At 43.6% G+C, this 15,527-nt stretch overlaps 1 protein-coding gene across 1 annotated transcript in view; it reads right to left on the bottom strand.

Moving 5' to 3' along the window:
- LOC121552802 (thyrotropin receptor-like) overlaps positions 1–15,527 on the bottom strand; it is a 46,503-nt gene that overhangs the window by 7,324 nt on the left and 23,652 nt on the right. Inside the window, exons 2-8 of the mRNA XM_041865847.1 lie at positions 10,781–10,852; positions 7,775–7,849; positions 5,289–5,363; positions 4,816–4,890; positions 3,350–3,427; positions 2,802–2,870; positions 1,204–1,281 (exon numbers count right to left, since the gene is read on the bottom strand). Coding sequence (XP_041721781.1) covers positions 1,204–1,281; positions 2,802–2,870; positions 3,350–3,427; positions 4,816–4,890; positions 5,289–5,363; positions 7,775–7,849; positions 10,781–10,852 — 522 coding nt within the window. The remainder of the gene's footprint in view (positions 1–1,203; positions 1,282–2,801; positions 2,871–3,349; positions 3,428–4,815; positions 4,891–5,288; positions 5,364–7,774; positions 7,850–10,780; positions 10,853–15,527) is intronic.

Genomic DNA, 15,527 nt, shown 5'->3' with positions numbered 1-15,527 from the left:
TTAAATCACACTTTCTTTCTTTCTGAGAGGCAGCTGAGTATTTTTCTGTCCCATTGGTTCTCTCTCTCTCTCTGGGGGAACATTGAGCAACACTGGATAATAATAGTGTGTGGCGAAGACATGCCGGCGGTCTGATTTTGTCATTGGGAGATGTTTAGGCCATGACCTCATGTGGATGACATCACCACTCAGCCAGGACTAGGACATGGACCTTGTTCCAATACTTTAGAAATATACATCCTTCCTTCCTTTTTTTCCTTGAGGTAAGCATAGAGATACGTGATTGAATGGGGTATAAGCAAGTTCAAAACCGTATTACTTGCACCAATCCAACCAATTCAGGTCAGTGATTACTTCAAGGAAGGTAGGAAGGAAGGCCGCATTTCTGAAGTATTGAACAAGGCTTAGTCCTGAGAGGGCTGGGGAACAGATTGACTTATTAAAAACGTATTAAAGAGGTTACAGCTTTAGGAGTACTACTTCAGAAAACAGATAACAGAGGTAAGGTTTCTGCATCAAACTCCCCAGAAAGGGAAGGGGATATTTAATTCCACTATGACTCTCAAAACAGAGAGGGGAAGGAAAAGTCAGAAGTTTCTCTAACACTCACACAAAATCTGCGTCTGATTTCCCAGTCAAAATCCCAGCTGTCGTTAAGCTATTTTCACTCTGTGATGATTTCTGAACTGTTTCTCCCAGACATGTTTCTCACTCATTCTCCACTTTTATGGGAAAATAGAGAGGTACAAAAAGAAAGAAACTTAGCCATGAATAAATTACGGAAGTTATGATTTGAACCAATCTGGCTTTGTAAAAAAATTTTTTCTAGTAATTATTTAAAATTTTAGATACTTAATCATCTGATAATTTTAGACTCTATTATAAACTTTTTCTGTAAAAGTTCCAAACCCAAATCATAAACCACATATCATTGCAAAACACACTTAATATCACATTATTGGAACATGCTGTATCTCTCTGTTTAATAAGACAAATACCTGACATTTAAGACCGGAACGTGGAACATTGGATACATTTGTACCATTCGTTCAAAGTAGTTTGAGCGACTTTAACATCAGATATTAACTGAAAATGTTGGGCAGTGCAGTGAGAGATACTATTTTGTCCAGGGCTCACTTGAAAAAAGAGTTGTTAATCTCTATGTGACTTTCCTGGTTAAATAAAGGATGAACAAATACTCACAGAAGCATTGGCCCACTAACAGTGCCAGCAAACATCCTTTCATCCATCTTGGTCAGACGCTTGTTCCTATGGAGGTACCTGGAGAGAAAACACACACACATGCACACACACACGCAAACACACGAACAAGAATGTAACCGACACACTTCAATCACCATAATCATCCTGATAGCTCTGAGACATGCTACAATATTTTCACTATCCTCATCACACCACGTTTTACTGTTTATGTTCACCGTTTTCTGGAGTAACACTGACTTCAGACGGCTCAGGTCTTATCCTGAGTGTTGTTTTAAATTAGCCGTCCCACCATCGGAGAAGGTACTTCAGAAACACACTGCGCCTTTAAAATACATACTGTAGAATCCCTAAATCTAATTTTCATAATAAACGTGTGTGCGAGAGTATTTGTCTTGGTGTTACAGCTCTTGGATCAGCTCTTGCTCGGAGAAAGCACACATACACACTCACACACAGACCGATACACACACTCCCGGATCAGTTTTTGCTCTAAGCGCGCTCTGTGCGTGCCAACCCAAACAGCAGTGTGGTAAGACTGACTAAAGTGACTGCCCATTGGTCTAATTACAACTCCATAAGGACCAGCTAGGGTTTTACTGGGGGTGAATGGTTAAATGGAGGGGTGCAGGGGTGCAGGGGATGAGAGGGTCAGAGCTATATTAATGTTTCATATCCTGACGGGAAAGCTAGAGAGAGGTGACAAAAAGGAGGGAGGCGGGGGGTGAAGGTTGGAGTTAAAGGGCCAACAGTTTTTGTAACAAAAATAAGTAATGTTTACATGTCTTTATACAATATTGGGGGAGGGGTGTGTAGGGACAGTGTAGTGACACAATGATTGTTTTTTTTACATTTCAATTTGAAACTATTCATCCAGGTTAGTCTCAGTACAGTAAGATGAAATCTAGATAAAAATAAGACAACCCTAGAATAACGATTTTTTTGTCCCTTATGGGGAAATACATTTCCTTTGGCGCTTTGATGCTGACTTCCTGAAATCGTCTTCTTAAAAATCACGAGAACTAAGGCTTCCTAATCAAGGCTGGGGTTAACCTCTCTCTAAGCACGTCTGAGAGGACCAGTTCAGATGTAACCGTGATCCTACTGCTTGTGTAGTGTAATAGTGTAAATTTGAGAAAGGAAATATACATGCCAGATGTCAAAAATGGTTTAATCCAGTCAAAATACTAAGTAATTTAATTTAGGTGAAATGAAGGGGTCTGAAATGACTGATTGTTAAGCCAGAGTGAAAGATATCATAACTGTAACAACATAGAGTACCGTACCTCCAGTACTTCTCTATGAAAAGACTCTCCCTCTAAGGCAGTCCAAAGCACTGTTCCAATCTATTTATACAGTCATTGTTTCAAACAGCAAGAGGTCATCAACAATACAACATAACAAGAATATCTGCTGCTTTAGCGCTTTGTCTTGCATGGCTTTGGGTTGGCAGGGTCAAGCAGAGCGGCTACTAATACAGTATTTAATTTTCTGTTCTATAATTTTATATTCTATTATTCTCTATTCTATTCTATACCATTCTATTCTTTTGTGTTAATGATATAAGCAAAATAACTTACACAGCATCCAGTTTGGTCCCGTTAAAAGCATGATGTTGGATGTCGGTGAAGCCATTACTGTACAACATCCTGTAAGATAATACAATAAAATAAATAATATAAACATTAGAAAACATTCATAACAGTAATATTTACTGACGCCATCACTGTGTTATTTTATGCACCAACCCACTGACTAACTTTGAATCTGTCTGGTTGTACAGGTCCTATTAATCAGTAATGCCAATTCCAGCTGGTGAATGAAATGTATATTTTTGTGCTGAGGATTTGCCTGTGTATGCAATTTAGTGACCAAAATCTCTACAACATTTTCTGTAACATATTTCACTGTGTAATTTTCTCCCCACCAAAACCGAACAACTTCAATGTATTGGGCTAGTTGTGTCCTGAATCTGTTTGCCATTGTGACCAATATGACCATGGCTTTGGCATCTAATGTAACGGTGGTTTCTCGGCACACTCTGAGACTGCAAGCAAGGGTAATGTAATGGCCTATAGTCGACAGTGAAGGCACCAGTGAAACTGTAGAGCTATGGCTGTGTACTCACACTGTCAGCACTTGGTTGGTAATACCACAGAATGAATTGGCTGGGACCTCAGATATGTAAGGATGATCAGCTATTTCACTGTGAGGAGATACAACAGGAAATTAGGTGGTGTTGCAAATATAGAAAACCTCGTCAGAGAGTAGGAAAAAGGAATGGAACGCCACAGAGTGGAAAATAGCTAAGTACATCTTCTAGCACTATAGTAACCACTGGCACTAGACTACAGGCAAGGCATAATGGGTTGGAAAATCCTTACTATATATAAGACAGATCTTTAGATAGGACAGGATGATGCTTCTAAACTCCCCTATGTATTTGTTTGGACAGTAAAGCTACATTCCTTAATTTGGCTCTATACCCCAGAATTCCAGCTTTTTGGATTTGAGATCAAATGTTTTATATGACGTGACAGTACAGAATGTCACCTTTTATTTGAGGGTATTTTTATACTTATCTGTTTTACCGTTTTGAAATGAAAGCACTTTATGTATCTAGTCCCCCCATTTGAAAGTGTCATGGGTATTTGGACAAATCCACTTTTAGTTTATTACATTTAGTCAAAAGTTTAGTATTTGGTCCCATATTCCTAGCACGCAATGACTACGTCAAGCTTGTGACTCTACAAACTTGTTGGATGCATGTGTTTCGGATGATGTTGTGCCCAATAGAAATGAATGGTAAATAATGTATTGTGTCATTTTGGAGTCACTTTTATTGTAAATAAGAATAGAATATGTTTCTGAACACTTCTACATTAATGTGGATGCTACCATGATTACGGATAATCATGAATGAATCGTGAATAATGATGAGTGAGAAAGTTTTTATGGGGGGTATGATATTTATGCCTCTAACTTATTACCTCATCATTATTCACAATTAATTCATTAAATATATGGGTTCAGAAACATACTCTATTCTTATTTACAATAAAGGTGACTCCAAAATGACACAATACATTATTTAACATTAATTTCTATTGGGCACAAAATAATCCGAAACTCAACCAAAACAAACTGCAAATGCATCCAACAAGTTTGTAGAGTCACAAACTTTTGACAAATGTTATACACTATAAGTGTATTTGTCCTTCAAATGAGGGGACTAGATACATAAAAGTGCTTTCATTTTCTAAACGGTAAAACCGATATGTATGAAAAAAACCTCAAATAAAAGGTGACATTCTGTACTGTCACCTCAAATGCTATTTTGTATAGGTTTTAGCTTCACTGTCCAAATAAATATGTAGGGGAGTGTTTGTGTGTATGTCTCTCTCATAAAAGAGATTCAAACCTCAATCGATTTACTGGTAAAAATGCCATTATTTTTCACATGTAATATGGGAAAATTAGTAAGGTATATATATATATTACGGTTGTCGGGTTGTAATACTTGTGAGACAGTTCCTACTTGTAAGAGTATAGTACTAACAAAGGTATTATGTATTAGCATTGTAGTTTTCTTACAGTATGAAGTTCATATCATCTGAGTGGATGTTGGTGAGATTAGGAAAGATGGTGAGGCCAGTATTGAAAATACCCCTAGAAGGAACCAAGAGAGAGATGGTTAGATAGCTGGCAGGCGATGACCAAGCAGACTATCCCAATCAAAACCAAGAGAGAGATGGAAAGATAGCTGGCAGTGACCAAGCTGACTCCCTCACCAATCAAGCTACCACAGAGTATAAAATTGTAACATGACAGTGCCAGTACTGGCATATACAGTAGGAACCTTTTAAATTGAATAGATTGGATATAATTGCTCAATTATTGCCAAAGCCAAATATTTGAAGGCAAGTCTCATCTATTGTATCTTGTGTTAAAGTAACGTTGTCAGTTTGGACTCACAATAGCGTTTTCAAAGCAAAGATGGTTTTGATTTTGAAATAAGACTGTCCCTTGATGTTTATAATACACATATGATTTCTGAAAGAGCTCACAGGTATTTCAGGTTTGGAAGGTTCTTAAATGCTTCTGGGTCGATGTATGACAGACTCTTCGCGTTCCGGATCTCTCTGAAATGGAAAACACAAATACACCTCAAGAATTACAGTCAACATGATGTTTTCCAGTTTGACATGTTCTTCTGTGTATCCTAGGATTAAGTGCTCATACATCCTTTGCTTTGCTTAGTAATTTGGCGTTCCTGTGTCACTGAACATACAGGACATGTTGTGTCGTATATATTCAGTCGATACAAGGGTTGTATTCATCCCCACTAGACCTTTACAGCTTCCTTTCATGTTCTTTAAAGGTCAAGTATGTGCTTCAGGTTCACTGACACACACACACACATCAAATGAAATCTTATTCGTCACATGCTTCGTAAGCAACAGGTGTAGACTTTACAGTGAAATGCTTACTTACATGCACACACACACATGCACACACACGGACACACACACACTGAGTGCTGACAGAAGAGGGTAAGGTGCATGTCTGTCTATCGGAAAGACCAGGAGGAAAATCTCCAAAGTCTCCACATACATCTAACTCCGGAAGTCAAGGTTCAATTAACGTTTCATTAGTGTGTTGACTCTGGTGCGCCCCGGCCGTAGTGAAGCCCATGCTTGTCTAACCCATGTGGTGTGGATGAATGCTGGGGAACGTGTGATCCTAGCCCTCCTTCGCACACCTGGGTAACCGCAATCAGCACCCTGGCCAACATGTTCTGACCACTGGAAGTCTGAGCCACTGTGTGTGTGTGTTTGTGTGCAGTGAAGTGCTACCCACTCCTCTACCTTCCAACCTCCACCCCACCTCATCCTCCACCACCTTCCTCCCTCCCTCTCAGCCCCCAAGTTGGTGTGTCTGTGTGCAGTGAACCGCTACCCTCCACCCTTCTACCCCCATCCCACACTCCACTCCCTCCCTCCCTCCCTCCCTCCCAGCCCACAGCTTCTTGGTTCCCTGAACAGCTCTCGCCACCCTCCACCTCCTCTTGGTCCCTCAGCCCTAACAGCTGCTGCCTGCCCGCTGGCCACGAGCAGCTGACAGGAAGCCCAACATGAATTTGTTTCTGACCCCCTGGAGGAAACCAAAGAGCGATGCCATTATTATGTGGTGTGGCACAACCACTGGACCAATCAGGTCTGAACAGGGCCTGGAGAGCCAATAGAAAGGGTGGGAGAAACCATCTTGGTCTCTACACTTTGAGCCTATCACAGAGCGTGAGCCAGGACAGGGATTGGCCAAATATAGAGCCTGTCACAGTGGGGACTTTGCTGAGGGACAGTCAATGGAATATGAGATAACGGAAAAGTTAGCGTTCTGTATTATTTACATTTTAGTAATTTAGCAGACGCTCTTATCCAGAGCGACTTACAGTTAGTGCATACATTATTTTATTTTTTCATACCCCCCCCGTGGGAATCGAACCCACAACCCTGGCGTTGCAAACGCCATGCTCTACCAACTGAGCTACATCCCTGCCGGCCATTCCCTCCCCTACCCTGGACGACACTGGGCCAATTGTGTATTATGCTGATGAAGCAGCTTGATTAGTTTCATCCCATGTAACTTAGTGGTCAGACCTTAGAGAGAACATACATCAGATGCAGTTAAGGAGATAGAGACAACCAAGACTAACCAACATGCTCTCAAGCATGCCAGCTTCTACAGCAGCTCAGGCATGGATAGGAAAACCACATATTGACTGTTGGCTTTCCCTCTCCCCTAACATCTCCAGTTACATGTTGTTACGTCTGTCTGTTTAGACCCAGGCCTAGCGATGATGGACAGGAGACAGATACTCAATATATCAATTATTTTCTCCAACGTCATTACGTCAAAAGCCACTGTGCTAAAGTGCTACTCTAGAGTAACATGGGACGGCAAAGTGACGCTCTTCAGACCTTATGAAATGTTGTTGTCAACCGTAACTGTTATGGAAACGCTGTTGGGTAACAGTTATAGAATTTCTCTTGATCATGTATGCAAATGCTGATGCTCGCAATGGTTTGTGGCATAGAAGCGGTGAAAACTATTTCCGATCCTGAAAATAACAAGGCAAAGTCATCTAACTTCTTCACCATAATGTATGTTTCATAAGAGTCACTATTAGAAAAAACACTCCCCTCCATATGTATTTGGACAGTGAAGCAAAACATTTTGTGAAGCTCCAGCATTTTGGATTTGAGATCAAACGTTTCATATGAGGCGACAGTACAGAATGTCACCTTTTATTTGAGGGTATTTTCATGACTTCTTCAAATATGGGGACTAGATCTATAAAGTGCTTTCATTTCTGAACGTTAAAACAGATATGTATGAAAATACCCTCAAATTAAAGGTGACATTCTGTACTGTCACCTCATATGAAACATTCTAGCTCAAATCTAAAATGCTGGAGTATAGAGCCAAATTAGTATTTTGATCTTCACTGTCCAAATACATCTGGAGGGGAGTGTACATATCCTCTACTCACATGTGGGTGATTTTCTTTAGATTGTAGAAGGAATGCCTCTCAAGTCCTGCCAGTGTCACGTCCACTGATATGTATCTGAAAGAAAGAAACCATCATACTTTGATATAGTGATTCTCAATATACAGAAAGACATACGGTGTCTTTCTAATAAAATTAAAGATCCATTTTGCACTCTTTCCTGCACATTCTTTACACATATGGTTTTACTATGTAACATTTGATCAAATATAATTAAAAGTATTGTGCAATCATACCGGTTAATATACAACATAGGATTTCCTTTCATATACACTCCCTTCCATATTTATTTGGACAGTGAAGCTCAACTTTGTATACTCCGGCATTTTGGATTTGAGATCAAATGTTTCATATGAGGGTACAGTACAGAATGTCACCTTTTATTTGAGGGTATTTTCATACATATCGGTTTTACGGTTTAGAAATGAAAGCACTTTATGCATCTTGTCCCCCCATTTAAATACATTTTCTTCATAAGTATTTGGACAAATTCACTTATAGTTTATTAAAGTAGTAAAAAGGATAGTATTTGGTCCCACATTCTTAGCATGCAATGACTACATCAAGCTTCTGACTCTACAAACTTGTTGGATGCATTGGGCAGTTTTTTTGGGGTTTCTGCCTCGGATTACGTTGTGCCCAACTTTTATTGTAAATAAGAAAATAAGGTTTCTGAACACTTCTACATTCATGTGGATGTTACCATGAGTATGGATAATCATGAATGAATTGTGAATAATGATGAGTGAGAAAGTTACAGCGGAACAAAGATCATACCGCCAAAATAAATGCTAACATCTCAACATTACCAATAACAGGAGAGGCTAGCATTTTTATCCATAATCATGGTAGCATCCACATTACTCTAGAAGTGTTCAGAAACATCTTCTATTTTTATTAACAATAAAAGTGACTCCAAAATGACACAATACATTATTCACCATTCAGTTCCTATTGGGCAAAACAATCTGAAACACAACCAAAACAAACTGAAAATGCATCTAACAAGTTTGTAGAGTCACAAGCTTGATGTTGTCATTGCGTGCTAAGAATATGGGACCAAATACTAAACTTTGGACTACTTTAATACACTATAAGTGAATTTGTCCAAATTCTTTTGTCCACAAATCTTCAAATGGGGGGGAGGGGGTAGGGAAGCTAAAAAATATATGTATGAAAATACCCTCAAATAAAAGGTGACATTCTGTACTGTTGCCTCATATTAAACATTTGATCTCAAATTCTAATTTGTAGGAGTATAGAGCCAAATGTAAAAATGCTAGCTGCACTGTCCAAATAAATACGGAGGGGAGTGTACCTGAACCACTGTGAGTAGTAAAGCTACTAGACTAATGATCATCTTCAATCCAAAACCAAGCTTTAGCCTCAGTCCTATAGACTTAACCACCCACTTCTCCCAAAGCCTCTAAATCCATGGTAATTTAACAGGTATGTATGAACCACACATATCCATTACCCAGTCATCAGTACCACTGCTTTCATTTGTTATTACTGAGTAACTACTGTGTAGTTAGTGTGTAGTCTAATGGCATATAAAACAAACTGAGACTTAGACTCTGAATCTATATCAGAAATGGAATGCGTCTCTTCATTGTGAGAAAGCGGGGTTAGTATTTAAAGTGCAGCGCACTAGACTAGAATTGCTCCTGATTGCTAATAAATACTATTTACATGCTGTAAATTAAGGGGGTCAAAAACTTATTTCCAGTCTAGACTGTGTAGATTACAGGTTAAAAAGGGTCTCTATTCCAGTATTCTGTTGCAGGTTGAAGTTTATTGTCATGAGTCTTGTCATGGAGGCAGAACTGGGCAGCTGCAAAGTCAAAATTGGCTATATTGTAAAAATGTAATATATATATATATATATTTTTTTTTACTTTTTGATCTTAATTTAAGGTTAGGGTTAGGCACTAGGGTTAGCAGTGTGGTTAAGGTTAGGGTTAAGGTTAGGTTTAAAATCAGATTTTATGACAGCTAGTGACCACTCTGCAGAGCTGCCTCCAGAACAAGATTCATGACGAAAAACGCTAACCTGCTATTCTGTTGTGCGATATAGAGGTGTGCTGGGTGAGGCTGGGGAAAAAACATCTCCTTTGCTCTCTCTTTCTCTGTCTCTCTTCTTTCCTCATGCATGACTTGGACACAGCCACTGGCCTCACAGGCTGAGAGCAAGGCCTAGCTAGTGTATATTGTCAGAGAAGTCTTCTAAAAAGAACTACATTTCTAATTTTTGTATTGCTTTTAACATTTTGGCTTGGTGATACCCTTTTCCACCTTTTTCTACTGAATGTATATTTTACCACATCATCTAAACCGTTCCCTGAAAGAGGCACCAATCCATACAGCGACTCTACTGGAATACCTTGCCGATGCCTAGGCCCTTGCGGTGGGAATGCCGACATTCCTATTCTAGGAACGCATTAGCTCTTCCAACTGTGATTAGCAGACAGCGGTGATACTAAACAGAGAACAGATCATCTGCACGAGGTGAGGAGAAGACAGAGAGAGAGAGAGAGAGAGAGAGAGAGAGAGAGAGAGAGAGAGAGAGAGAGAGAGAGAGAGAGAGAGAGAGAGAGAGAGAGAGAGAGAGAGAGAGAGAGAGAGAGAGAGAGAGAGAGAGAGAGAGAGAGAGAGTGGGGGAGAGAGAGAGAGAAAGACAGAAGGAGAGAGAGAGAGAGATAGAGAGAGAGAGAGAGAGAGAGAGAGAGTGAAAGAGAGAGAGAGAGGGGAAGCAGAGAGAAAGAGGAGGCTTGGGAAAGGCTTGGATCTGTGATCCCAATCTTTTGGATCAGAGGGAGGAAAAGAGACAGGTGGATGATGTGGAGTTGGGATATTAAGAATTTAAATATAGCTTTGTGGCTTAACGAGTTGAGAATTTGTGATGATGATCAGAGAGAGAGAAAGAAAGAGAGGGTCAAGGAAGGGAATAATGGTGAAAAGAGACTGTGCAGATGGTGATTCACTCACATCCTTGAGATGTTGACCAGGTTGGAGAAGACATCTCCTGGAACTGATGTCAGACGCGTCTCCAGAAGCCATCTAGAAGAGACATAGAGGAGTACTGATCAATATAAAGTTTACAGATCCATGTAAAGTTGACAGATCCAACACAATCTCACACTCAATTAGTGCAAATATGTACAAAAAGTATTTCAGCAGATTTTGTGCATTTTGTGTTGCTTAATTCGTGTGAAAATACACACATTTTGGTGCGACTTCATTCGTAGGAAAATACATTTTTGGGGGACAAACCTATTGGAGCAATGCATTTTGGGCAATGGTGTTCTACACTGCCTTTTTTGAGTCCCACATTCTTTATATACAGTACCAGTATGGCAAGAACAGCTCAAATAAGCAAAGAGAAACAACAGTCCATCATTACTTTAAGACATGAAGGTCAGTCAAAACGGAAAATGTCAAGAACTTTGAAAGTTTCTTCAAGTGCAGTCGCAAAAACCATCAAGTGCTATGATGAAACTGACTCTCATGAGGACCGCCACAGGAATGGAAGACCCAGAGTTCCCTCTGCTGCAGAGGATAAGTTCATTGGAGTTACCAGCTTCAGAAATTCAGCCCAAATAAATGCTTCACAGAGTTCAAGTAACAGACACAGCTCAACATCAACTGTTCAGAAGGGACTGTGTGAATCAGGCCTTCATGGTTGAATTGCTGCAAAGAAACCAACACCAATAAGAAGAAGAGACCTGGCTGGACCAAGAAACACGAGCAATGGACATTACACCGGTGGAAATTTGTCCTTTGGTCTGGAGTCCAAATTGGAGATTTTTGGTTCCAACCGCCATGTCTTTGTGAGACGCGTTGTGGGTGAACGGATGATCTCCGCATGTGTATTTCCCACCGTAAAGCATGGAGGAGGCGGTGTTATGGTGTGGGGGTGCTTTGCTGGTGACACTGTCTGTGATTTATTTAGAATTCAAGGCACACTTAACCAGCATGGCTACCACAGCATTCTGCAGCGATATGCCATCCCATCTGGTTTGGTCTTAGTGGGACTATCATTTATTTTTCAACAGGACAATGACCCAACACACCTCCAGGCTGTGTAAGGGCTATTTTACCAAGAAGGAGAGTGATGGAGTGCTGCATTAGATGACCTGGCCTCCACAATCCCCCGACCTCAACCCAATTGAGATGGTTTGGGATGAGTCGGACCACAGAGTGAAGGCAAAGCAGCCAACAAGTGCTCAGCATATGTGGGAACTCCTTCAAGACTGTTGGAAAACCATTCCAGGTGAAGCTGGTTGAGAGAATGCCAAGAGTGTGCAAAGCTGTCATCAAGGTGTCACGGTTTCGGCCGAGGCTGCTCCTCCTCCTGGTTCGGGCAGGCTTCGGCGGTCGTCGTCCCCGGAGTACTAGCTGCCACCGATCTATGTTTCATGTTCGTTTGGTTTTGTCTTGATGTTGTACACCTGTGTCTTGTTAGTCCTCGTTAGTGTCCTATTTAGTTCTCGTTGTGTGTGTTTGTCTTTGTGTGTGATTGCTCTTCTGTTTTGTGTTGGAGCTACGTACTTCCCTCCAGTGTTTTGGAGAGGTTTTTCGCACATGTTAGTGTGCCGTTTGTTTGACGCCTGTGTGCGCCGTTATTTCGCCTTCGGGCTTATTGTGCTTATTTTCTACGTGAATATTGCACTAAAGTCTTTTGGACTGAGCTTCTGCGTCCTGCGCTTGATTCATGCACCACACCCACCTTCAGCACCCCTTGACAGAATCACACACCAAAATGGAATCAGCAGGATCTGCAGTTACGCCTGAGTCGCTCGAGGAGCATGTTCGCGGCCAAGATGACCAGATACGACAACTGGGGACCGCTCTACAGGACGTCATCAACACCCTGCACCGATGGGAGGCCAGCGGGGTACCCACACCTCCACCTACCCTGCCAACCCCATCGGCCGGTCCACCAGTCCCAGGTCCGGAACCCAGGGGGATTCGGCCTCGCTCCCGAGGGCGTATGACGGAACAGCTGCCGGGTGTCAGGGGTTCCTCCTGCAGGTGGAGCTCTACCTGGCCACTGTACACCCGGTGCCCTCGGGACACGAGAGCGTTTCCGCCCTCATCTCCTGTCTCACGGGCAAGGCGTTGGAGTGGGCTAACGCCGAGTGGAGGAAGATGGACGCCAACACCATCTCCTACGCCGAGTTCTCCCGCCGCTTCAAGGCCGTGTTCGACCATCCACCTGAGGGCAAAGCGGCGGGGGAGCGTCTAGTCCACCTGAGACAGGGGAGGAGGAGCGCACAGGCGTTTGCTCTAGAGTTCGGACTCTAGCGGCGGACGCAGGGTGGAATGAACGGGCCCTCATCGACCATTTTCGATGTAGCCTACGGGAGGACGTTCAACGTGAGTTGGCCTGCAGGGATACCCATCTCACCTTCGACCAGTTGGTCGATATGTCCATCCGTCTGGACACCCTGCTGGCCACCCGTGGACGTCCCGAGGGGGTCCGTCCATTCCGCCCTCCGGCACCTCCGAGCCGAGCCCTATGGAGCTCGGGGGTGCCGGCGCTAGAGAAAGGAGGAGGAGGAGCCCGAGGGGGCCTGTCTCCTGCACCAAGTGCGGTCGTGGAGGGCACACTGCGGCCAGGTGCTGGGGAGGGTTCTCCGGGGGAGAAGACAACAGGCCACGCACTGGGGGGGGCCTCCCAGGTGAGTAGACGTCCCACTTACCCAGAGCTTTCTGTTGCGCACTTTTGTATACCTGTGTGTTTTCCCAGCATAAGGCGCTAGTAGATTCAGGCGCAGCTGGGAATTTTGTTGATCGGAAGTTTTGTTTAGATTTAGGGATCCCTCTCCTACCTGTTGACAAACCTTTTCCCGTTCATGCCTTAGATAGCCGCCCGTTGGGGTCGGGGGTTGATTAGGAGATCACAGCACCACTTAGGATGTGTGCGCAGGGGGGTCATGAAGAGACTATACAGCTGTATCTGATCGACTCTCCTGCGTACCCAGTGGTGCTGGGAATTCCCTGGTTAAACACCCATAACCCTGCTATTTCGTGGCAACAGAGGGCTCTCGATGGGTGGTCTGCTCAGTGCGAGGGGCGATGTCTGGGTGTTTCCGTGGGGGCGACTTCGGTGGAAAGTCCAAACCAAGTGCCCGCACTGCACATTCCGCCTGAATATGGGGATTTAGCTCTCGTGTTTAGTAAAACTAGGGCGACGCAGTTGCCTCCTCATAGACAGGGGGATTGTGCGATTGATCTCCAGGCAGGAGCAGCGCTCCCACGGAGCCACGTGTATCCTTTGTCTCAAGAGGAGAGAAAAGCTATGGAGACTTACATAGCCGAATCTTTGAGACAGGGATACATTCGGCCCTCCACTTCTCCCGCCTCCTCGAGCTTCTTTTTTGTGAAGAAGAAAGATGGAGGGTTGCGCCCGTGCATTGATTACCGTGGTCTCAATCAGATTACTGTGAAATACAGTTATCCACTCCCTCTGATTGCGACCATGACAGAGTCTTGCATGGAGCGCGGTTTTTCACAAAATTGGATCTCAGGAGCGCGTATAACTTGGTGCGCATTAGGGAGGGGCAACGAATGGAAGACAGCGTTTAGTACCACGTCAGGTCATTTCGAATATCTCGTCATGCCATATGGGTTGATGAATGCTCCATCAGTCTTCCAATCCTTCGTAGATGACATTTTCCGGGATATGCAGGGACAAGGGGTGGTCGTGTACATTGATGACATTCTGGTGTACTCGTCTACCCGAGCCGAGCATATAACCCTGGTGCGTCGTGTATTGAGGAGGCTGTTTGTCACGGTTCCCTCAGACAGAACCCAGAAGCAGACCAGAACAAGGAGAGTTGAACGAAGGTGAGGGTTTATTACAGATTCAAAAAAGGTGCAGGATAATCCAGGGAACAGAGCGGGCGGCGTGGATGAGTTGTTGAGGGTGCAGGTGTTGGTCCAATGATGGCTCGGCAGCCGCCGACCATCAGGCAGAGGTAGGGGTGAGGGTTCCGGACGAGTGACTGGAGATGGAACAGAAACGGAGGTAAGTCAACAATAAACCAACAAGGTACAAAACAACAAAACTAACACTAGAAGCTCTAGGACTGATACTCTGATAAACCTACTGTTCATGGCTAACGATCCGGCAGGAACTGGATGTTTGGCCAGAGCCTAAGAAGGGTGATGATCAGGACCAGGTGTGCAGATTGCTGATGGGATGCAGGTGCGGAAAACAAGAGAGCTCCCGGAGCGTTCCCGAACCCTCGGGAAACTGGAGATCACGAACAGGAAAAACTAGTCACCAGACAGGACCCGACTCAGACTGCCGGGATCGTTACAGTACCCCCCTCCGACGAACGCCACCGGGCGGACCTCCCGGAGCGCCAGGATGGAGGCGGTAGAAATCACTGATGAGGTCAGCATCTAGGACCTGTCGCCGCGGAATCCAACTCCTCTCTTCAGGACCATACCCCTCCCAGTCCACGAGATACTGGAAACCCCGGCCCCGCCGTCTGGAATCCATGATGCGACGCACCGTGTAGGCAGGACCACCTCCGATCATCCGAGGAGGAGGAGGAGGAGGCGGAGGAGGCAACAGAGGACTGAGGAAGACAGGCTTGAGGCAGGAGACATGAAAGGTGGGATGGACTCTGAGCGTCCTCGGTAGTTTGAGTCGAACTGCCACTGGATTGATCACCTTCTCCACCACAAACGGACCAATGAACTTCGGTAACAACTTCCTAGA

Source organism: Coregonus clupeaformis, chromosome 36 (assembly GCF_020615455.1).
Source record: "Coregonus clupeaformis isolate EN_2021a chromosome 36, ASM2061545v1, whole genome shotgun sequence".
In the NCBI taxonomy this organism is placed as follows: Eukaryota; Metazoa; Chordata; class Actinopteri; order Salmoniformes; family Salmonidae; genus Coregonus; species Coregonus clupeaformis.
This window is presented reverse-complemented; position numbering and strand designations above follow the sequence as displayed.